At 30.8% G+C, this 25,687-nt stretch overlaps 2 protein-coding genes across 3 annotated transcripts; one reads left to right on the forward strand and one right to left on the reverse strand.

Moving 5' to 3' along the window:
- The first annotated feature begins 8,869 nt into the window (after positions 1–8,869).
- Positions 8,870–13,523, forward strand: LOC111374280 (NADH dehydrogenase [ubiquinone] 1 beta subcomplex subunit 8, mitochondrial-like). 2 transcript variants are annotated; one of them, XM_022996937.1, is made up of 4 exons: positions 8,870–9,162; positions 9,304–9,390; positions 9,504–9,599; positions 11,755–12,881. In XM_022996937.1, exons 1-4 carry the CDS (start codon positions 9,025–9,027, stop codon positions 11,767–11,769), a joined length of 336 nt encoding a protein of 111 aa, XP_022852705.1. In that variant the 5' UTR covers positions 8,870–9,024; the 3' UTR covers positions 11,770–12,881. The 2 variants fall into 2 exon arrangements, with proteins under 2 accessions (XP_022852705.1, XP_022852704.1); XM_022996936.1 differs by lacking the exon at positions 11,755–12,881 and adding an exon at positions 13,211–13,523 and having other exon boundaries at positions 8,871–9,162.
- Positions 13,524–24,714: 11,191 nt separating this feature from the next.
- LOC111374281 (14 kDa proline-rich protein DC2.15-like) lies at positions 24,715–25,445 on the reverse strand. The gene has a single exon (XM_022996938.1). It carries the CDS (start codon positions 25,369–25,371, stop codon positions 24,967–24,969), a length of 405 nt encoding a protein of 134 aa, XP_022852706.1. The 5' UTR covers positions 25,372–25,445; the 3' UTR covers positions 24,715–24,966.
- Between the last annotated feature and the right edge of the window lie 242 nt (positions 25,446–25,687).

The raw sequence follows: 25,687 nt of genomic DNA on the forward strand, positions 1-25,687 counted from the left end.
ATAAAGTAGAAGCACTCAAACCGCATGTCCATTATGCCCATTCCTAATTGAAACGATGCCATTTTGTAAGAGGAAGGGCGAAAGAGAAAATACGAAAAGAAAGTAATGAGGACAAAAAAACAACAGTGCTAAGCTAAGTGCCCATTTCATACAACAAGCAGTAAAAAGAATCTTGGGGTGTGTTTGATTGCAAGCATGGAATTTGCATGGAAGGAAAATAAATTTTAGGCAATTCAATTACCTATAATTTATTTACATGAAAATTATCAATTAAATATATTTGATTTATTCATTTTTCAATCTAAAAATTATTATACTTGTCCATTTTTTATTGGTAGATAGATGAGAAAGAGTGGGTAAATGAGAAAGAGAGAGTGAATTACCTAAAAAATAAAATCCTACTTACCTACTTTCTCTAAATAAAATATTTTCCTTGATTTTGAGGAAAATATTGTTGCGTGACCAAATGTATAAAAATGTTTTTCATTAAAAAAATGTCAATCATGTTGTAAAAAGAAAGTTTATTGGGGCTTAGAGATGAATCACAGTTATACCCTTGCAGCCCTATAAATAATTTCTTTTGTATCCCTAATTCTACCCTATAAATACAGGGCTTTGATTTATAATAAAATACACACAAGTCTATTGACTTCTCTTTGTTCTCTTCTTTTTTCTTCACTTTTATAGCACGTTATCATCATGAAATCTTAATTCTTCAAAATCTAGTGAAGGTAGTAATTTTTTTAAAAAAATAATCATCTATTACATGTATCAAAATCAATTTGGTGAGATGCAATTTTTTTTTTTTACATGTGCATTATACACAGTAATTTGTATGTATCATTAGACATGAATTTGTACCTTTTTTTTTTATTGTCCCTGAATCTTTTCCTCGAATCTTTACAATTTTCAATGCATAATGCCTGATCATTGATGGGTTTAGTTATGATACGTGTAATGAAGATTGCTTTGATCATATATTAATATAATCCATGGACGACCTTGCTCAAAGATTTTTTGGTTGTGATAGCAAAAGTTATGATGTCATAAGATTATATACATTTATAAGGCTAACATATGTACTCAAGTGGGAGATTGTTGGGTTTATTAATTTCTCATGTGAACTCACATATGTAATTAATTGTGTATAAGATTGTCTTAAAGTTAAGCTTGTTTAAAGTGAGCTAATAAAAAATTAAATTATTGGACTTAGAACATCTAAATAATATGTGAGCTGAATTATATGCTTAAAGACCAGATTTTTTTTAGAATTGTATTTCATGACGAACGGAACACACGTGGAAGCTACATGTTTGGCTATGGTCCACAATTCATATGTAATTTCTCATTATTTGTGTCATCTCATCAACATAAGAATATAAGAGAAAATATATTGAAGATGAAAATCTAAAACCCTCAATCAATAATCAAGAAGAATAAATTCAAGAATCAAATCTATGTATCAAGAATTAAAATCAAGAAGAAAAATTAAAGAATCAAAGGAGACAAAATTCAAGACTATAAGTTAAAAAGTCAAACTTGAAAAGATTGCAATTCAAAATTCAAGATCCCCTAATGAATTAAGGTATGCTTTGCATTAATTAATTAATTATTATTATTATTGTTATTTTTTTTTGGTGATTTGACATGAAGGATTTTGGTAATAAAGGAATTTAGGATTTCAAGTTCTAAAGCTCCAAGTTCTAAAGTTTCATAAAGTTTCAACACTTAATGCATACAAAAGATTAAAAAAAAAATTGAAAGAGGGAAAAGAAAAGATTTAGAAAGAGAAAAGAAAAATGAAATCACCCAATGGACATAAAACACATGCGTAATTCAGTTCCAACAACACAAGAAATGTGGTTTGAATTCGGAAGGCCAATCAAAAGGTCACCGTCGATTATGCAATTCAAATATCACGAACAAACATATCAGCGATTTTGCAGCTACCAAAAACCATATATGTTGATGACAACTCTATTTCAATAATCAGGGGGTCAATTGCAACGTAGCATAAAGTAGAAGCACTCAAACCGCATGTCCATTATGCCCATTCCTAATTGAAACGATGCCATTTTGTAAGAGGAAGGGCGAAAGAGAAAATACGAAAAGAAAGTAATGAGGACAAAAAAACAACAGTGCTAAGCTAAGTGCCCATTTCATACAACAAGCAGTAAAAAGAATCTTGGGGTGTGTTTGATTGCAAGCATGGAATTTGCATGGAAGGAAAATAAATTTTAGGCAATTCAATTACCTATAATTTATTTACATGAAAATTATCAATTAAATATATTTGATTTATTTATTTTTCAATCTAAAAATTATTATACTTGTCCATTTTTTATTGGTAGATAGATGAGAAAGAGTGGGTAAATGAGAAAGAGAGAGTGAATTACCTAAAAAATAAAATCCTACTTACCTACTTTCTCTAAATAAAATATTTTCCTTGATTTTGAGGAAAATATTGTTGCGTGACCAAATGTATAAAAATGTTTTTCATTAAAAAAATGTCAATCATGTTGTAAAAAGAAAGTTTATTGGGGCTTAGAGATGAATCACAGTTATACCCTTGCAGCCCTATAAATAATTTCTTTTGTATCCCTAATTCTACCCTATAAATACAGGGCTTTGATTTATAATAAAATACACACAAGTCTATTGACTTCTCTTTGTTCTCTTCTTTTTTCTTCACTTTTATAGCACGTTATCATCATGAAATCTTAATTCTTCAAAATCTAGTGAAGGTAGTAATTTTTTTAAAAAAATAATCATCTATTACATGTATCAAAATCAATTTGGTGAGATGCAATTTTTTTTTTTTACATGTGCATTATACACAGTAATTTGTATGTATCATTAGACATGAATTTTGTACCTTTTTTTTATTGTCCCTGAATCTTTTCCTCGAATCTTTACAATTTTCAATGCATAGTCAATTCATACATAATCATTACATTTTATTTTTGTCATATAATCCATGGTTATATAAATAACCAATTGTCTTCTGTCCAACGATCATATTGGACATATTCATGTGCAGTCATAATGTTTTGAATTCAACTCACTGTAAATGGTTTGAAGTTTTTTTTTTTTTTTTTACTGTACATTAGAAGATTTTTTTGGCATTACCTGTGTGTTGAAGATTTTTTCTTAATAATGCGTAATTAAAATTTTCATAACATGTTTGTATGGTAATGATTTACTCTTTACTAATTATTTATTCGCTACATGTCATTTGCAGTAATGATTACCTTAATTAATGATGAAAATTTTCAATTTCTTTTGTATGCATACTTAATTTTCTATTCTTGTATTTTTTTTTCCTAATTATTACGTTATAGTCATTGTCTATTATATTCACTGCATAATGATTTATTTTGCAAGTTTGTTGATTAATTTTTGTTTTACTTGATCAAATACTTTTAGATTTTTTCTCTAAACTTAAATTAATATTATATCATGTTGTTGCTCTTGAAGTAACACAACATTATAATTAATATTCTAGAAGAATATTAATTGAAGATATATTAAGTATAAATAATTTGTTGATGTTCTTAAAGTAGTACAATATTATAATTAATATTATTGAAGAACATTATTCGCTGCTGAAGAGTATAAATTATATTTTTCAATATTCTTGAAAAATATTGATATATTACTCTGGAAGACGTAATAATAAAATACAACGTGCTCCTAAAGTATCACATGTTTCGAAGAACATATTATTTTAGTGTTTATCTCTGAAAGAAAATACGTAATTTATGTTATGTTGATATTGACTATATGATTAATTATTATATGACATTTAATCATATTTCTCGAAATTAATTGTATTTTCTTTATTGTGTAGTTAATCAAATGAAAAAATCACAAAACTTGAGTTTACTATACTTGACATCTCTGGAAAAACTATCCATCATGGGTACTTGATGCTAACATCTATCTTGTCTCAAAAGATTTGGGAGAGACAATAAAAAAAGGATACAAAGAATCCCTGCAGGATCGTGCAAAAGCATTCATCTTCCTTCTTCATCATCTTCACGATGAACTGAAAATTGAATTCCTCACTGAAAAAGATCCACAGGTTCTTTGAAAAAAAATTAACTGAGAGATTTTATCATCAGACGACTATAGTCCTTCCTAAAGCCTGCTATGAGGGGATGCATCTTCGTTTGCAAGACTTCAAAACTGTTAGTGCGTACAATTCTGAACTGTTTAGATTATGTTTAAAATTGACATTGGTGGAGAAAAGATCACTGATGAAGACATGTTGGAAAAACAAAATATCCACCTTTCACGCCTCGAATGTACTCCTGCAACAACAATATCGCGAGCGTGGTTTCAAAAAGTACTCAGAACTTATATCTTGTCTGCTTGTTGCTGAACAGAATAATGAATTGCTGATGAAAAATCACGAGTTACGCTCAACTGGTTCTGCATCATTGACTGAAGCAAATGGTACTGCATTGCCTGAAGCAAATGCAATATCAAGACAAGCACGTGAACGTGGGCATGGACGCAGTCGTCGGGGAACAAACCATGGACAAAATAATCAACAAAATTATTAACAATAAGGTTACGATTTCAAAAGGTACAAAACAAACGAAAATAGCACATCCAAAAAAGTACACGAAGAAAGTTGCTTTAGATGTAGAATGAAAAAGCATTGGACACGTACCTGTCGTACGACAAAATATCTTGTGGATCTCTATCAAAAATCAATCAAGGGAAAGGGAAAAGTGGGGACAAATTACTGACTATGATAGCCCAATTGATGTGATCCATTTCAATGTCTCCGATTTTTTTACCGATTCAAATGAAAATATTGATAATTTGATTGGTGATGGTATGATGGAAAATATAGATTAGTTTATTATTTTTTTATGTTTCTAGTATTTCTCTTTATTTCATAAATTTAGTTGGAATATGTTTTTACTTTTCGCAAAAATTTTGAACTTTATTATGTATCGTTAATTTCATAGTATTAATTATGTTTACCCTTTTAAATTTAAATTCAAGTTTTTTTAAAATATATTTATTTTGTTATATTGATAGATTCATGATAGATTGTCAAGACAGCTGCTTGATTGATAGTGCAGCTACACATACTATTCTTCAAGATAAAATTTTTTTTTTTGGATTTAACATTAAAAGAGAATAATGTCAATACAATATCAGACGCATCGAATATCGTTGAAAACTTTGGAAGAGCTTGTATTATTTTACTAAATAATACAAAATTATATATATTGACAATACACTTTATTCTAGCAAATCCAGGAGAAATTTTCTAAGTTTTAAAGATATCCGTTGCTATGGATATCATATTGAGACGACACAAGAAAATAGTGTTGAATATCTTTACATAATTTCTTTCATATCTGGTCAAAAATAGATAAAAGAAAAATTTTATACACTCCCATCTGGCATGTATTATATATTTATAAAAATGGTTGAATCAAATAATGTCACGAACCAGAAGTTCGTTGATCCGAAAACTTTTATACTTTGGCATGATCGACTTGGACATTCAGGAGTTATAATGATACGTCGAATAATAAAAAACTCACGTGGACATCCTTTAAAGAATCAGAAGATTCTTTTACTTAATGATTATCCACGTGTAGTTTGTTCGTAAGGCAAGTTAGTCGTTAAACCTTCAACTACAAAGGTCAATATTGAATCTCCAACATTCTTGGAAAGAATTCATGGAGATATATGTGTGCCAATACACCCACCATGTGGATCATTTCATTATTTTATGGTATTAGTTGATTCTTCTACTAGATAGTCACATGTTTGTCTACTTTTCACTATGAATGTGGCTTTTTCTAAACTATTTGCTCAAATTATAAAATTATAAGCGCAATTTCCCGATTACTCAATTAAAATTATTCTCCTTGACAATGCTGCTGAATTTAGATCACAAGCATTCGATGATTACTGTATGTCAATCGGGATTGTAATTGAACATTTAGTTGTGCATGTCCACACACAAAATGGTTTGGCAGAGTCATTTATTAAACGTTTACAACTTATTGCTAGACCATTACTAATGAAAACAAAACTCTCAGCTTCTATTTGGAGTCATGTTATATTACATGTTGCATCATTGGTTCGTATTAGACCAACTGCCTATTATCAATATTCACCTTTGCAACTGGCATTTGGTCATGAACATGATATTTCTCACTTACGGATTTTTAGTTGTGCAGTTCAAATCCCTATTTCACCCCCACAATGTACTAAAATGGGTTCTCAATGAAGACCTGGGATTTATGTGGGTTTTGATTCACCATCAATTATTGGGTATCTTGAACCTTTAACGGGTGATTTATATACTGCACGTTTTGCAGACTGTCATTTTGATTAAATCACTTTTCCAACTTTGGGAGGGGAAAAACTACATCCAAAAAAATAAAGTAAAATTTTTTGGAATGAAACAACTCTATCTCATTTTGATCCGTGTAGTAATCAATGTGCGCAAAATGTTAAAAAATCATTCATTTGCAAAGAGTTGCAAATCAATTACCTGATGCATTTGTTGACACAAGAAAAGTGACAAAGTCATATATACCAGCAAAAAATATTTCAGCAAAAATTGATATCCCTATAGGACAATTTGCAGTAGCAAATTAATCTCAAATACGCCAGAAGCGTGATCGACTAGTTAATTCAAAAGACTCCGTACCTCGAAAAAGAAAAGTACAAGAGAAAAATCAACCAAAAATTTCAGAAAAAGTAACATTAGAAAAAATTGATCAATCAAATATTGAAGATGTGGTTTCTGAAGAATTACAAGTGTCCGAAAATAATGAGATTTCAATAAATTATTTGTTATCTCATAAATTATAGGAACAGGATAATGTTGTAACAGACAATAATTTCGGCTTTAATGTGGCTCTTAATATTATGTAGAATGAGGATCCTGAACCATAGTCAGGTAAAGACTGTCAAAATAAAAATGATTGACCAAAATAGAAAGAAGTCATGCAGTCGAATTGAATTATTTGGAGAAACGAAAAGTGTTTGGACATGTAATTCGAACACCTGAAAATATAATCTATGTTGGATACAAGCGGGTCTTTGTACGAAAGAAGAATGAAAATAATGAAATTATAAGGTACAAAACTTGACTAGTAGCTCAAAGTTTCTCACAAAAATCAGGAATTGATTATGACGAAACATATTTTTCCGTAATTGACACCATCACTTTTAGATTCTCAATTAGTTTGATAGTGTTACAAAAACTTAATATGCGCCTTATGGATGTAGTAACTGCATATTTGTATGGTTTACTTGATAATGACATATATATGAAAGTCCTTAAAGGACTTAAGGTGTCAAGAACAAACGATACATGCCTGAGTACCATATTCTTAATTAAATTGTAAATATCATTATATGGATTAAAACAATCCGAACGTATGTTATATAATCGTCTTAGCGAATATTTGTTGAATGAAGGTTATATAAATAACGATGTCTGCCCATGTGTTTTCTTAAAGAAAACAAATAGTGGATTTACAATTGTAATAATTTATGTTGATGATTTAAATTTAATTGGAACTCTCGAAGAGCTCAACAAAAAAGCTGATTATTTGAAAAATAAATTTGAGATGAAGGATTTGGGAAAAACTAAATTTTGTTTTAGATTGCAGATTGAGCATTTTGTAGATGGATTATTTGTTCACCAATCTACGTATACAAAAAAAGTTTTAAAACGTTTTTATATGGATAATGTACATTCATTGGCATAACTTATGGTTGTTCGATCACTTGATGTGAAAAAAGATAATTTTCGTCCACTTGAAGATAAAGAAAAAGTTCTTGGTCCTGTAGTGCAATTGGAACATTAACTTATTTTGCAAATTGCACTAGACCAGACATAGCTTTTTCTGTAGGGTACTATTGATTTGGGATTATTTTATTCTCAAAAGTCGGGATCTGCTTTAATGGGATATGCGGATGCAGGTTACCTTTCTGACCCACATAAAACTAAATCACAAACAGGTTATGTGTTTACACGTAGTGGAACTGCTATATCATGGAGATCTGTAAAGCAATCCTTGACAGCAACATCTTCAAATCATTCTGAAATTATTGCAATCCATAAAGTAGGTCGAAAATGTGTATAGTTGAGAAACATGATCCATTATATCCAAGTATCATGCGGGTTAACTTAAATAAATGATAGTCCAATAATTTTGTATGAAAATAATGCAGCTTATATTGCATAGCTCATAAGAAGTTATATCAAAGGTGACATGACGAAACATATTTCTCCAAAAAAAATTCATACACACGTGCTTCAAAAGAATGGTGACATCGATATTCAACAAATTCGCTCAAGTGACAATGTGACCGATTTATTCACAAAAACACTGCCAACATCTACATTCAAAAAATTAGTTCATGAGATTGGAATGCGTCGACTCAAAAATTTTCAGCGATCAATATCATGGGGAGTAACTGTACTCTTTTTCTTTCGTTTAAGTTTTGTCCACCTGGGTTTTCCTATCAAGGTTTTAATGAGACAGCATTTATTTTTAGTACTCTAAAATAACTGTACTTTTTTTCTTTTGTTTTGATTTTTTTTCCATTGAGTTTTTATCAAACAAAGTTTTAATAAGACAGATATTTTGTAATGTGTCATTCAAGAAAGAGTGTTGTAAAAAGAAAATTTATTAAGGTTTAGAGATGAATAAAAATTATACCTTTGTACTTTGTAGTCCTAGAAATAATTAATATTGTATCCCTAATTATACCCTATAAATACAGAACTTTAATTTATAATAAAATACATATAAGTCTATTGACTTTTATCTGTTCTTTTCTTTTATAACAAATCAAATAATATGAATGTAGAAATTTAGGTAAAAATATTGCTAATCAGTACACGCAAAAAGTTTGTCTTTGTTGTGTTCGAGGTTTTGCCCATGTAAATCAGCGACTGGCATCAAAGTTCCATCATTCACACTCAAAGAAGGTTTTCATCACTGCGACTACGAAAAAAAATCGAAAATGGCAGGAAGACTTAGCCATGTGGCATCACGAATCATGGGCGGGAGCGGTATCGCTGCCCGCTCTGTCGCCACCTCTCTCCGCCAACGCTCCGGCATGGGCCTACCCGTCGGCAAACACATCGTTCCCGACAAACCCGTATCATTCTCTCCCTACCCCTGCCCCAAAATTATTTCTATATATATAACCTGTTAATTGAACTTTAATTTTATTTTTGAAGATTAAAACCAAATGGGAAGAACCCTATTTTTCTAAAAATTTATTACTGTTGTATTACAGCTTCCTGTGAATGATGAGCTTGTTTGGGATAATGGGACTGCATTTCCAGAGCCTTGTATAGATCGTATTGCTGATACTGTTGGGAAGGTCAGATTTCACGTGCTCTTACAATTTCTGCTTTTCTGTACTTGTGCGTTTGTAAAATAAATCGAGGGTTTTTTGTTGAACTATTAGTAACTGTAATTTACTTGTGTAAATAGTATGAAGCATTGGCTTGGTTGTGTGGAGGGTTGGGATTTTTTGCATCACTTGGGCTCTTAGCTGTGTGGAATGACAAGGCATCCAAAATCCCATTTGTAAGTCTCAAATGCTGATCCATATTTTAATTCTTGTTTCTACAGTGATTTGATTTTTATGACTTTAATGTTTACGTTAACACCCTGGCATACTTAGAGAATGTTGAGATCTTTTATTGGAAATTGAGTTTTTTTATGAATGAAATGTTTTGAGTTTGAATTGATGTTAGTATCAAAGAAATAGGACTATATGTAGTTTTCTGTCATATCAAAGAACTACATATGATTTAGTGACACTTGGTATTAAAGATTCTAATCTAGTGTTTTAAGGACAAACCTGCAAAAAGAAAGTATTTTTTATGGGGTTATATTGCCTTTCCATATTGACACACATAGTAGCAATTTAACACTTTATGAAGCTGATGTAGATCCGAACGAATATTGATCACCAGATATTATGGTGAACTTGAAATTGGCATGATTTGAATTGCTGGTGATTGTCTGACATCTAGAATTTAAAGTTGGAAGCGCTGTGCATTTCAGAATACAAAATATGTACCAGAGATAAAGGAATGAAAATTTCTAAAATAACAATTTTGATCACCTCACTCTTTTCTGGGTTTTGCATATTCTTGATATATATATATACACCCTTTGCCATGCTAATGTCAATATCTGTTTCTTATGTTCAGTAATCCATCTTTCAAATTTTAATCTTTGTTCAATTAATTTTAATGGAATTCATAAAATATTGTTTATGTATTTTGTTTAAAGCTAATCAAACACAGGGGAAATATGTTTTGGTTTTAAGAGATGTAAGTTTCATTGCTGCTATGTATGTTCTGAAAGTATAGACTAAAAATTTTTCTCTTGGCTGTGTATAGCGGTTGAATATTTCATTACATACTTGTCCTAATAGTTTAGCACCAGAGAAAAAGATACTGTTTGTTTCTTTTTATTTTTCTTTTGAAAATTTGTAGTATCATGGTCACAACCATTGAATGTTCTTAAACAATCTGAAGCCTTATCAAAGGACAACGATACCATTGGGGAAGATGTTGACTTTTTGAGGGATGACATAAATTTTTTATCACAACCGTGGAGAGCATGAAAATTGCTGTTATAGAACAGAAAGCAACATTAATAGCCACTAACTGTTATTTGCAGTGAATTTGGGGCTGGTTTAAATGAGTTCTTTTTAACCATTTCATTTGATCTGGAGCTGCCTCTACTAAAAGGTCCGAGGAAATCAGATTATCTGCAGAGACCTAATGCCATGTTTGTTCTGGTCCATTTCTCATTAATGTGAGACTGCATCACTTCATGAAATTAGAATATTTTTAGGTCAGGAAGAGCCCAATTATTTAAGACGCCTTTTCCTTAATTTATCTCAAATGGTTCACTGTCACTGGGTGCCATATAGCCTTGTTTCATACTTTATCTATTCTAGTTTTCACACTTAACATTCTCACTTTTACTTATGTTTGTCTTATAGATAATTTGCTCTTTAATGACCTAACGCTCAATATCACTAAGTAAACTTGGTCTAATGGTTGTCATGTAGAATATTTTAACTCGGTATATCTTAATCAACAGGCTGATCTGATTTGAAAACACAATTCGAAATTAATAGACGCTGCCAAACTGCCTCATTAGTCATATTGATGAAGTGTTTGAGACTAACAATTCTTATAGCCTAACCATATCAACTAAATCTTATATAACATCCACTTCCTATTTCCCATGGAAAAGATACATTCAGGTCTGCTCAACAAGTAATTGTGCGAACACAAAACTGTAGTTTGCAGTTGTTCCTATCCAGAATTTGATTCGTCAATGGAGCTAAAATGAACTTATTGTAACAGACTGAATGTCAACACAATATGAGTCTTTTCATTATGAACATGATTATCAAAGATTATAGCAAAAGATATCAATTAATGGTTCCTATTTTTTTTGGAATAGTGATGTAGAATTGCTTCTCAATTGGATGTGCAGCTTAGTGGTATAGGTTGAATGAGGCTAGAAAGATCTATTTTAAATATATCTAATAGCTCATCCTAGACTGAAGTGGAAAGATATGGATTTAAAGCACATCGTGATGCAAGCTTATAGTAATGGAAAATTCTCTAGTACCACTCCTGCTAGATCACTATTGTAACTGCTCCCTCTTACATTTTTGTTGATACCCTCACCATGAAAGTATTGAATGCAGGTACTTAATTTATGAGCATGGCCCAGTAATACTCCAAATTTAGAGTTGGCACATGAACATTGCTAGCTATATGACAACTTTAATATACGAGAAGTAGAAAGTAGTAGTTTTGTTTGTCATGCATTAGCATGTGGCTTCTTGGTCCTAACTGAGATTGTATATATATCCTCCAATTTTCCTGGCCAAGATTATAGATTATGATTTTAAGAAAAGAAATCATGTGAATTCTAACTTCTCACGTTCTAATTTTAACCATACTTCAAATCCAATTTATGGAAGAATATTCTCGATCTTAGTTAATTTGTGATTCTCTGTTTGGTTTATTGGCCCATTTCCTCGTACAGAGTTAATGCCTTGGGTGTCAATCTGCATTTTGTTTGTTATTCAATATTTTTCTTGACTTTAGCAATTATAATATGCTTGATATACTGTTTCTGTTTGATGGCATTGTTTGTTAAAGAAAGAATCCAATCACTTCAGCTGGCTTGAAATGTAGAACATAGCCATAGCTGGGGTTTACTTGAATCTGTAGTACTTTATATATGTTATTCTTTCCCCAAACACACTTTCTATCACACAATTCATGGGACCCGCAACTTTTATAACTTTTCAGCCCCACATTTCAACAATAATAATTATTATATATTTTTTCCCCCAAAATCAACTAAAAATCTTATTTTTTAGCAAAACCAAACAGGTGATAAATTTTACATGAGCGATATTAGATTAATTATGCTTTATGATACTCAGTTTTTTGCCTTTTAAGGGAAAAAATTTCCATAAGATGAAAGCAATAGAGATAAAGATGTTAAGATAGGTGTGCGGCCATACTAGAATGGATAAGATAAAAAGGAAATGAGGATAGCTGACAACCAATGGACGTATCACCAATTTGCAGTAAGCTAATGGAAGAACAACTTAGGAGGTTGGGGCATGTACTGCATAGACCTGAAGAAATTCATATTCACAAACGTGTTGTTATCCAAGCACATCAAGTTAGAAGAAAGAAAGACTAAAATCAACATTGCTTGATGTGGTTGTGAAGGAGCATTGGATGTTCCATTAGATGTCATGATATATCAAGCATAGTGACGAAAAAAATCCATTTAGTTGACCTGTAAAAAAAATCCATGTAGTTGACTTCAATTTTAATGTGATGTTGATAACTCAACAATGGAACTACCACTAAGTGTTGAATTTGGTTGCAATATCTACAAGGCAGCTTGCGAAAAAAATGAAGTGAAAGATATATTTTGATGAATTATTTTACTGTACATCATCTTCCGAGCTGGTGCGTTCACAGGTTGCAGCAACCGTCAATGTTCACCTCTTAAGCCTTACGGTCCAACTTTTTCATAAAAATCGTATTTGTTGAATCATTTATGCATTATTTTAAAGTATTTTTACCAATTATATGCTTCTATCTGATGCTATTTCTCTTTTTTTCTCTTACCAGACACCCAAGCTCTGCCCATATGACAACCTAAGAGTAGAGCTTGGTGGAGAACCCTAGGTTTCTTGTGCAGATGGCGGCTCATGGATGTCTCTGTGTACCTGTTTACCTTTAAAGTCCTCAACCATAGGAAATAATTGAGAATGTATCGACATTCTTAACTTATGGCTAGACAATCTTCTTCCAAGCAAATGAATCTGTTTTTGTTGTACTTTTTTTCTTTTTATTATTATTATTATTATTATTTTTTCCGACTTCAATGGTGCAAGTTATAGCTCGTGTTGCCTTGTTCTATAATGCATTGAAATTTAATCAACCTTTACTTATTTATTTCTTGGCGAAGCTTGAAGTCTTGGACGAGTCTGTAGATCGAATGGTGTGATGAAAAGGATTTATGTGTGATAGAATTCTGCTTACATTCTCTATATAAGTTTTTATTGGAGTATTGAAGGCTGATGTTTTCATGCTGAATGGTAACGAGTAGATTTCCGTAGCTGTGATCTGAATAAAAAGCTGGCCCGTATATTCTTGTGCAATTTAGTTTTGTTTGACGGCTTTAATTTTGGGAAAATAATGTTTTGAATAATGATTTTTAGGAGAATATATGGTTAAAAAGTAGGAAATTTTTTTTGATATCCGTGCAAAATATTTTCTTGAATGTGAGGTTAAATATAAGTATGTAAAAAGAAGAGTTTTCAAGTGATGGTTGTCAAACAATATTTTAGAAACATTTTTTTAATAAAATAATTTTGTATGTATTTCATAACTTTATTTTACTTTATAACCATAAATTCACCCCAAAAAATCATCTTTTACAAAATCTTTTCTAAAAAATTTGGCTCAAACGTGCCTTAAATTTTTATTGGCTTCGGTAGAGTTACTCGCATACGCGTGAAGCAATTATTCTTAATAAAAATTTAGTTTCAAATAATCTCGGAAATAAAATGTTACTTCGGTTAAACAAACATGCTTAGAAATGGCAGGCCCATGAACTGAGTATCTAATCATTTTTGGGAAAAATTACATAGAAATCTACCATTAAAGATTAATTTTCAGAAAATAGGGGGATTAAATTTTATTTCACAAATCATGTGGTGATTAATTTTTAATAATTATAATTAATAAAAAATTAATTAAATCTTATCTACATATTCACCTTACCCGAACCCCCACCCAATACACTTACCCCGCATCATTCCTTTCAAAACTCCTAAAAAAAAATTTCTCTTACTACTCTCTCTCTCTCTCACACACACATTAATCTCTTCCCACCCACTCAACCCTACCTCAACAATCATCCTCTATGTTTTCGGCGACTATCCATCTCGGCAGTGTTGTGAGGCTGCTGACGGTGAATTTGACAACTCAGCAGTGCATGACAAGGCACCAATGATTTGTGTTGATGGAGAGAGGTGGCGGTGTCAAATGAGTGCTCACTTTGGACTGGGCTTTTTCGACGTACTAGAATGTGGGGCTGGAGGTTCTGAAAGCTTGGGACAGGGCGAGGTATGTTCGAACATTGTAGTGTTTTGACGATGGCATTGTGGATTTTCTGATCATTGGTGCCTAAGATCTGTGTTTAACACTGTGATTTGAAACCAAAAAATGTACTACTGGATGAGAATGGAATTCTAACAGCGTCAAATTTTAGATTAGTGCACTGACTGCAACGATGAATAGTGGGTTAAGAAGATTGTTGTGTATCATAGCATTTTGTTATGTTGAAGGGTGAACGAAAGATGTATTTGAACGTTTTAGGATGAACCAAGCGAATTTTTTTGATCTGGCTACAACGATGAAGTGTGGGTAGTTTTTTATTAGTTCTGTTTGAGTTGAAGGTGGTAGTGGTGGTGCATTGGAGGTGATGGTGGTAGATTGTGACATTAGTCTAAGGTGTGTGCAGATTTATTTGTGGTGACCCCATGTAACCAAGTATGTGTTTGTTGTGACTATTATTGATCAATTTTTTTGTTGATTGTGACAGGTTGTGACTTGGTTATGGTTAAGAATGACCTTGTCATAGATAGCCATACTGAATGCAAATTTAGTCACAGTTAACCACATCAAAGACAAATTTGATCACAGTTAATCACAGATAATATAGGTTAGTGAATTTGTTACATACAGTTACAAATTAGAGGCTCACATACAATCACAGTGATAACAAGTTTGATAACAAATAGTCACATAGACACACATGCATAGTCACTAACAATAAATTTCCTCACAGATAATTTTTTGGAGATTTATCTACAATCAAGAATAGAGAGAGAAACTGTTTTCAGTTTTTGGAGATTTTTCTATCGCTGGAGTCGAAATAGTCGCTGAAGTCAACGGCCATCTCCGATAGAGAGGTGGAGGGAAGATGGTGTAGTGTTGTGAGGTGGCATGGGGTGAAAATAATTAATGTATATTAAATTATAATTTAATATTTAATAAATTTATTTACCACCTGATTTTTTAAATATTTTAGTGAGTTTGTTATTTATGAAATGTAATCTTTAGAACAATGATTTATGTATTGATCCCTTATTTTTGGCTAAACATATGATATTAACTATATAATATTCATTATTGTTGTTACTATAATAGTGTTCAATAGAGAATCATGCTACATATACAATCTAATTTGATAATTTTCATTGACAATTGAAACTTGACAACATACATTCATTCATTTCAAAAAATTGTTTTTTTAAATTCAGATCTTGACAACATCAACATTGTCAATCATTATTGTCAAGCATGATTTTACAAATAAATTAATTCTTCAATAAACTCGTTGAATCCAAGAAAAATCACGTTGGATATTACTCTTTTGGTACTTTTAAATAAGAAAAAGTTACATTTTGGGGGGTTAGTAACAATCGAGTCTTCATGTCCAAATCATTAACTTAGATACTTTTCACTTTGGATTTGAACATATAACCTTTCTCTTAAAAGAGATTTAAGTCGAATCTTGGGGACGATAAAGAAATTCGTGAGAAATAAGATATGCTTAAATTATGATCATAAAGCGGATAGTATGTAAATTGATAACTGCTCAATAAACATTTATTTACTCATATAAACCTTTTAAGCTTAGCCATGGATGTTTTGATTTATCTTTTATTTCGCAACCATGTTTGCACGCTGTCGAGCTTCTAACATATACATACTTCGACAATGTGCATTCTACGAAATTAAATGAAAGTTGTAATTTTCATTTCCTTGAACATATAATAAGCAGAATATTTACCCTAAATTACCGGCTAACGAGCCGTAGGAGTGTGCCATGAAATTGTTCGATTGTGATTTTTCTTTTGACATTCGAGTTTTTCCTTTTGCACTAGACTACCGCACGTCTCAATTTTAGAGAAGTCAGTGTGTTTTCAGTGTCCAAGATGTGCACCCTAAGGAGCGTGTGTAAGTGCTCATGAACAAGATGAAAAAATTTCGAATAGAAATGATGTATATATAAGCGCATACTTGATGTGTAATATTAAATTTTTGAAATGAATTTGTATATACAAACAAAATATAGCTTATACTCATTTAATCAAAATATTTCTTATTTAAATATTAAGCAAACAAAATATAGAAAAAAAGAAAACAAAATATTGTTTTGCTTATTTAGTCAAAACATGGCTTATTTAAAAATTATATAAACAAGAATGATTAGCGTCACGGGTGTTCTACTGTAGATATTTCGTTGTCTGGGGCCTATATTTTATTGTTTTTGTACATAATTATCTTCTTAAATAAATACGACAAAATCTGAAATTGATTTACTTGATGACACTTTCTCGTCGACATTAACATTATTTAATCCCGCTAGAATTATCCTCAACATTTTACATTGGCCATACACGAATCCTTAATATCAAATCTTAACAAACTCAAATAACCAATTCGATATTGATAAAGATCAAAGTCAAGTGAATAGTCAAATTTCAAGATTAGTATTCTAACTAAAGTGAGCATTATATTGAATGATATCATGCTAACAACATGCTCGAATAATCATGCCAAAGCGGCCGAACTGTCCAATTTTATACCCCAATTTGGGCAACTTAAAATTTGATCAAGAGTTTAATTTCCAACAAACTTGAAATTGAGTCCTTATCAATTGAATAAATGTTAGTTTTGCAGAGTTGACATGAAAGGAAAAGAAATATGAAAAGTGGGGCATAAATAAAAAAGAATGTAATAGAAATTAAGGAAAATAGGGTAATTAGCATAAAACGTCCCCACCTTTAAAGTTTATTGTGAAAAACATCTCCACCTTTTATTTTTTGGTATTTTTGCCCACATTTCCACCTTCTTTGCGGGAAACGTCATTTTCACCATTTTAATGTAAAATGACCAAAATACCCTCCCAATTAAATAAAACAAAAAAAAAAGAAAAAAAAAAGAATAAATTACAATCTTACTCCTAATTATTTTAAAAAGTGTAAGTGAGTCCAAATAATTATTAAAATGTCTAATAGCACAAAACGTCCCTTCTTTTGCCTATAGTGTACAAAACATCTATACGTTTTAAATTGGTGAAAATGATGTTTTCCGCAATAAAACGTGAAAATAGAGATGAAAAAAATAAAATTGAAACGTAGGGACATTTTCCGTAGGAAGTGTCTAACGTGGGGATTTTTTTGTTATTAGGCCTTATTAAAATATTAAAAAAAAAAAAAAAAAAAAAAAAAAAAAAACCTCTCTCTCTCTCTCTTCTTCCCCAAATGGATCAGTTACCTTAGAAGCCAAAAAATTCCAGCAAACAACCACTCAAACTGCTGAACTACCGTACTACCGAAAAAGCACTCACTTCCCTCTACATATAACACCCAACATCCAACCTTGAAACATTCATGCCAATAGATTTGTACAGAATTGCAAGTCAAAATACCCAACTCACGAGTGCAAGTACCGATGACATCACCTGTTCCGGAGAGACCTATGTCATTTCCAACACACAAACCGACTATACTCACTAGGGCTCTTCTCTTCATAGTATTAAAATATCAATAGATGGTTCAGCGGTATGAGCGATGGTTGGTCAGAGTTTATTCATTTCTAACGTGGCATCCCATTTGGAGAAGAAAAGAAGAGAGAAAGAGACCCTGCTACTAAGAAAGATGTGCAGTTCTTAAAATATCCTATATACGTAGGCGGGAAAAGGGGAAGGGGTCAGATTTATCCCGATGGATATGCAATGTCAAGCAGTTCCGCTTTCTCGGATATATAGTTTTTTTTGTTATTTTTAATATTTTCATAAGGCCTAATAGTAAAAAAATTCATACGTTTGACACTTCTTGCAGAAAACGTCCCTACGATTCAATTGTTTTAAGTTTTCATCCCTATTTGGCTATTTCCATGTTTCATTGTGGAAAACGTCATTTTCACTAATTTGAAACGTAGGAATATTTTTTATACTACAGGCCAAACGTAAGGATATTTTGTGCTATTAGGTTTTTTAATAATTATTTGGATTCACTTGCACTTTTTATAACATTTAGGAGTAAGATTGTAAATTATTATTTATTTTTATTTTTTAATTTAAATGAGAGGATATTTTGGTCATTTTATATTAAAAAAATGGTGAAAATGACGTTTTTCGCAAAAAAAAAAAAATGTGGAGATAAGGGCAAAAATGTCAAAAAATGAAAGGTGATGACGTTTTCCACAATAAACATTAAAGTTAGGAACGTTTTGTACTAATTACTCAAGAAATATATTTACAATTTTTCTCATCTTCTAAGTGTAGCTCACAACATAGAAGTTAGGGCCACTCATAGCAATATATATTTATATTCAGCACTGTTTGAAGCACAATCATTCTGACTTATTTACTTTAATCAACTGTAAACAATAGCCTTACAAAAAATGCCGAAATCGTGACAATTTTTTTTTTCACGTAAATAGAGATTTTGTTGCAAAAATTATTCCGCGATAGAAAAAATGTTTGTTGCAGGCAGTGTCGCACTATATGAGTCACATAATGTATTTTGTGACAATTTTCAATCAATTCATCATATTAACAAATTTGCAATATTATTTGTTCGATGCAAAAAAGTAAGAAATAGCAACAAGATATTTGTCACTATAATATCATCACAACACATACATGTCGTGAAAAATTAAAAGGACGACAAGTCAATTTGTCAAAATGATTATTCCAATAAAATTTTTGCGAGAAATATGTTTGTTACGAATACTATTTTAAAAGTATGGATTCTACTGTCATATAAATTGTTGCTTAACACCACTGATACTAAATATCATTATTTCTTTAAATATAGTGTGAAAAATCTTTTACAATTTTATTGATTACAACATTTCCTTAAATGATTTTCCTTGATTTGTTATGCCTTCATGATTTTCTCTAAATAAGAAAAAAAGAAATAGCAGGAAAAATTATACCTTCCAGCCCAATATTCTTTTATCGTTCTAGGTATTTCATCTAAGAGGTGAAGATTAGGCGTGGAACCTATGCCATTTTATTAAAATTCAATAAAATCAATATAGAGTCAATGATCATCAAGTACCAAAGCTCAATTTATTCAACTTAGAAGTACAATTAAATCTGTATAAAATAATAGTGTTGGGATTGAGAAAAATCATTATTTTAGAGAGATTATTAATTTATCGATAAATGAATAATTTATTAATTTATAGAGTATTTTATATCTTTATAACTTGTATATTTTACCATAATACATGTAAAAAAAAAATAATAATAATAATTGAACGTGATTAAATTCAAAATTTAATCTATAAGCACACAAAAAGCACACATGTATACTTTAAAAAGGAAACATTACGTACATACATTGGCTTCAAAATTCAATATCTTGGAGTTTAATTTGGATGCAAAGAAAAACAAAAGATTTTGATGCATTTTTTTTTTATTTTTTTAGAAAGAGGCTAAGTAAAAAAAAATTTGAGAAATTAAAAATTTGTTAATTTGTATTAGTATGAACTTTTATGAATTTAAGAAATTATTTTATATATGTGTTAGGCCTCAAAGGAACTAAAAAAAAAAAGTATTATCTTATGCATTCAACGGGGTTATTACTTGAGTAAACTGGTCGAAATTAGGATTGAAAAATTTTATTATTTAAGTAAGATTATTACTTTATCGAACATTTATTTATCGAGGTATTACTATATTATAAAACTAGCACATCTTGCATGATCTATCATGTGAATGGCGTACAAGAATATATCATTGAAAAATCCTTAATATGCCAAGACTGGACATTTGTGGCATTTTAGCATCTTTGCAGGTAAAATACAAGGAAAAGAACAATATATTCACATGATCATGTGCTTCATTAACGGGGCAAAACTTGGTTAAATAACCAGGCGGTGTCTTCTCTTTTTTCATAGAATTTAATTAAGTTAATCACAGCAAAACAGATTATTAACCTTAATTTAATTCTAATGGTTGTCAAGTGATTCTTCCCCCATATCTAGTTAAGGTTTTTTTGCTGATTATTATTTAGGTTTATGTTAAATAACAAGTTATTAATATTTTTTTCTTGAGCATCAAATGACAATAAGGTATGGTATCAGAGGAATCTATATATATAGCTAAGACTTACATGTCAGCATGTTATATAGGGGGAAAAAAGAAGAAGAAGAAGAAGAAGATATGAGCTCCGTAATCTTAAAGAGTGGAAGGCATAACAAGAAGTAAACACAGAAAAACCGGAAAATAAATCAATGAAACTAACAATAGTAGCTATTCCCGACCTAATAGCATCTCCAAGAGATTCTATTTTTCAAGAGAATATTTTGCAATTTAGAGGCATCTATAAATTTAGAGAGTGAATTTTTAAATATTTTAATAACTAATTTATCTTTAGCATTTAATTTTACTACTGTCAATATGTATTTATTATTTTCTCTCTCTTTTATTTTCACCAACTTACCTTCAAATTATTATATTATTTCCCTTAATTTTCTTTGCATATATTATTTAGTTAGGATTAATATATGGAGCATTAAACTTTAGAATAATTTGAATGCATTTAATTATAGAGAATGTGTTAATTTAATAAAATTGAATTTTCTTTCTATTTTTAAAGAGAGAAAAATGCTTGAGAGTATTGAGATACATGTGTAGCCACTTAGAGTGCTGTTCAAATATTATTGATACTAGATAACATTATTCTTTTCTTATTAATTCGTCTAATGCATTGTTTAGCAACAGAAATCCATATGACCAATTAACGGATCTAACGACATCGATCGATTCCGAATAATGCTATTTGAGCAACTGTTATTAAAAGTTTACACCTCGAAAATAGCTCTTGTAATTCTGGTTTGGGTTGGTCAATGTACTAGTCTTGTGGAATTTTTGCGATCACTTTATTTTCTTTAGTTAAGGTCCAAAGCCTATTCAAGTTCAACTTGATTTTACATTATCGTCCATTGAAATTGTTTGGCACACAATTCAATAGATAGATCATATAGGCCTTCCAAGTTTGCACTTAGATAATGCACATGTTCGAGCTCCATTCTATAAAATTTATTTTTCTAAAACTCATTTTCAACCATACAATCTTCTAATAATTAATTTTACACGTAAACACATTTTCCCCCTTTTTTAACTACACATTCTCTAAAAATAAAAAAATAAATAAAAAAATTACTTTTTACAAAATATATTTTAAAAAAATGAGGCTCAAGTAGGGGAACATGTACTTGGCTTACAAAAGAGCCCAACTTTGGTTACATTCAAAATTATGAATGTCCTTTTTGTGCCAAAGACAAATCATCATCGCCAATTTGTCCCAAAGATTTTTTGCGCTTTGGAAGTTAAGATATGCCGTCTCCATCTCCCAGTCCCCTTGGCTAAACTTTAATGCCCGTGTGGAGAAAATGTGTCATAGGTCAAACCTTGACCCAAATTCGACGCACCATTACACCATTATGTGGAAAACGATGTCGATTAATGAAAATAAATAATCGTAATAATAACCATTGCTGTCTTTCAATACCTTTTAAACATATTAAAATTGGAGTAACATTATCTATGATCGTCTAACTTTTAAATTCAGGAAAATCCTTAAAAGCTATAACCCACCACCTTTACCTTCTTTGAAATGGAAGAGATTAGAACAGAAATTATGAAAGATTTGTACATGAGAAGACACCAAAATTAAGAAGGCCAGGAAGAAATCTAAAATAAAATAGACTCTTCTTTATAAGAATTAAAAAATTTCAATTGTAACTGAATTGTAGGCTAAAGAGGATTACAATTATTGAATGGAACGTGATTATAAAATTGATTCAACAAAATATAATTATTGATCATGTAGAGTATGACAATTTTTAAACTATCTCAACTTTACATGTCATAAACAAAGAGACAGATTTAGGTAAGGAATAATCAGGAATGAAGCTTCTTTTTTTCTTCCACTTGCACATTAATATACATTACATTCAACAAATTCTGGAGTCACGGGCTGGATTGTGCTGCAAACAAAATTGCCAAAGAGATTCTTCCAAATTCTCATGGCCCATCAATAGACTTTTTGCAATCGACTTTATAAAATTTGATTGTAAATACAAATATAAATAATTAAGTTCACACCTCATCTATAATTTGAGCTTTGATGTGGGTTATCATTGTAGAAGCAATTAACTGTTTGAGTTCGAGTCTTGTCACCATTATTTTTTGAAAATTCGAAAAGTCCTTCGAATAAAAAATCCAAACTGAGGTGATACGTGAGATCCATCTTAAATTCATTTGATTTTTGATAGTTTAAACTTTTATATGCATGTGTGATTATTAGTTATCACACTAAGTTCATCTTTTATGTAAATTAAAATTATTTTATTTTATATTTTATAAATTTTGATAAAAAAATTTATAAAATATGTGGTTAAAAAGCTGTAGCTCGTGGGTTCCATGTAATAAGTGACTTAAATAAATGTTGATTTTAATATGAGATTTTAATCTATACTGCTAATGGATCTTAATTCTTAATTAAAGTCCCTGTTTCCATAATTTTGGTGAGTTCTGCAGGGTAGTTTTTGGTTGATTTTACTATGTTGTAGCTTTTGCGCTCTTTATTATTCTCATTCACATTCACATTCTGTTTATTACACAGATTCATCAATCTTCTTATGGGGTTCCAATGAGCTCTCTCTATTTAAAATTTAAACTAAAGATTGAATTTGACTTTTCAAATTTAAGGAGTCGAATTATCTCTCTATATTATACCTTTAGTCCCTGTTTGAATAGATTTAAATAAGATTTTAATCAAATTAAAGTCAAACAAACAATTTTATCCATATATTTCATGGTTCTCATAATTGTTCAAAAATATTTATCAAAATCTATTAAAAATCTAATTCTAATCCGCACCAAACAAGGGCTTAGTGCTTTCATACAATATTTTGCGACTTTCTATGCACTCCCTCGGTTTATAAAGAAACAAGCACGGACAGTAATTCATTAAAAGAGATGGAAGTAAGGTTAAAAAAAAAAATAATAATAATAAAAAAAGGAAAAATGGAGCTAATAATATTTATGTGAAATATAAAGAGTATTATTGGAGTTGTATAAAATGTTTTATTCTGTATTTTCAAAATTTCTTCAAGATGCTTTTTATATTAAAATAAGCTATTTAAAATGAAAAGTATTGCTCGAGATGATCTTGAAAGACTTTTCAGATAGATATATTTTAGCCATTTTCACTATTGTACCCGGGTTCTAAGTTTTCTATAATTGGCCAAATCCCTTTTTATTTACACATTTTGTAAAACTCATAAATACTACCAACTTATTCACCAATAATATCAATTTATATCGATTATAAACAACTCTCAAACATATTAGCCTCTATTTGACAATAAAATGTCGAGGTCGGCTCGGCGTCCTTCTCCTGCAGTTTCCCCTTTTATAGATTAAAAGCCAGCTTCTTACTGGCTTTCTTTGGCACTATACCAAATTGTCGAAAAAACCGGCTTCTTTCATTCTGTCTACTGAAACAGGATAATGTTTTTATTTTGTTTGTGTAAACTATATATACTATGAATTTTTGTTTGGGAATTTTTATTTTTATTTTTTTGTTTAATTTTTATGTAGACATTGTTTACGAGGGCTATAAAATTTCATCATCCTAGATGTGTATATAATTATGCATCAAGGATTCTAATAGAAATCAAAAGGCAGAAGGGGAATTCTATTAATAAATGCTTTTCGTAATAACATTAAGTTGCTATTTGGTTTTACTAAAAATCATTTTTTTCTCAAAATTTTGATAAAAGTTGATGAAATGTGTGGTAGAAAAGTGGATAAAAATTGTAGATTTTATGACAAAATTTAATAATTAATTTTGACTTAAATTTTTATAAACGTTATTATTTGAACAAAATAGGCGCTAGAATTCATTATATAATCCCAATCGAATAAGCTTGATATTATATTTGTGGAATTTTTAAACCCTCAAATCAGCCTTGAGAGACAGATTATGATTTCAGATTCTACAATATATTCTAGTTAACAAGATATTCGATAATAAACTGAAACATGGATACAATTTTGATAATTATAATATGAAAATACAAGCTAGTAAAAATGACGGCCTCGGGTATAGAACTACTTTCACACAAGAACAATCTTTTCTTTCTTATTTGCTCATAAGGGAAGGAGAAGTTTCCAAGCACAAGAATGCAATAATCTTAAAAGTACAAACTCACAAGAATGCAATGATCTTAACAATACAAATTCTTAGGACTGAAGACCGAAGATTATAAAACTTGGTTGCCTAGGCACATTTGAAGCCCGGTGGAACCTTCTTGGAGCAGACATTAAGAAGCAAGCTAAGGGAAAGAGGAACATTGAGGTTAATGCCCAAAACATTGGCTTTAATGGCAGTGCAAAGGCAGACCGCCGCCTCCAGGTCGACGAGGCCTTGGATAAGGGAGCAGCATGGAGTTTTTGGCGGTGTCCCAATGGTAACACCAAGCAATCCACCTAGAAGATTAGCGCATACCCCTAATTTTAAGGCATCCCTAGGGCAAGTGCCCCTTCCGGGGCTGGGGCTCGGCTTCGGGTTTGGTTTAGGCTTTGGTTTAGGACCCGGGCAAGTGCCACATGCGCTAGTAAGAGTGAAGAAGAGAAGATTTAGGACTAGAAAGAGGACAACTGATGTTTTACTATTGGAAGCCATTTCTCGAATACCCTAATTCTTGACTTCTTGTAGCTGCTGATTCTGTTAACCATTAAGGGATTTGGAATGGAGGATTTAGTTGCAAGCAATGGGTTTTTATAGGAAAGAAAAGGGTTAAATTTTCAAATTGATGTTAACATATATAATAAATTAGCTATGTGCGCCCTAAGGGTTTTAGCTGGAAAGAGGCAAACTTTTGGATGCATGTGAATTAAGATAAGCAAATTGCCATGTTCTTTGCCGACGTCTAAATCTGGATTTTCAAACATATCATATGTAATAAAGTAATAAACTATATATCATAATTATAATTATT

Source organism: Olea europaea, unplaced genomic scaffold (assembly GCF_002742605.1).
Source record: "Olea europaea var. sylvestris unplaced genomic scaffold, O_europaea_v1 scaffold1229, whole genome shotgun sequence".
Classification (NCBI taxonomy): domain Eukaryota; kingdom Viridiplantae; phylum Streptophyta; class Magnoliopsida; order Lamiales; family Oleaceae; genus Olea; species Olea europaea.

Bases quoted from the DNA above. Each gene is read 5' to 3' on its own strand.
- LOC111374280 (XM_022996936.1), top strand. From the start codon at position 9,025: ATGGCAGGAAGACTTAGCCATGTGGCATCACGAATCATGGGCGGGAGC. The intron at 9,163-9,303 runs GTATCATTCTCT...GTTGTATTACAG, and splicing joins ACATCGTTCCCGACAAACCC to CTTCCTGTGAATGATGAGCT. The intron at 9,600-13,210 runs GTAAGTCTCAAA...TTCTCTTACCAG, and splicing joins AGGCATCCAAAATCCCATTT to ACACCCAAGCTCTGCCCATA.
- LOC111374281 (XM_022996938.1), bottom strand. From the start codon at position 25,371: ATGGCTTCCAATAGTAAAACATCAGTTGTCCTCTTTCTAGTCCTAAAT.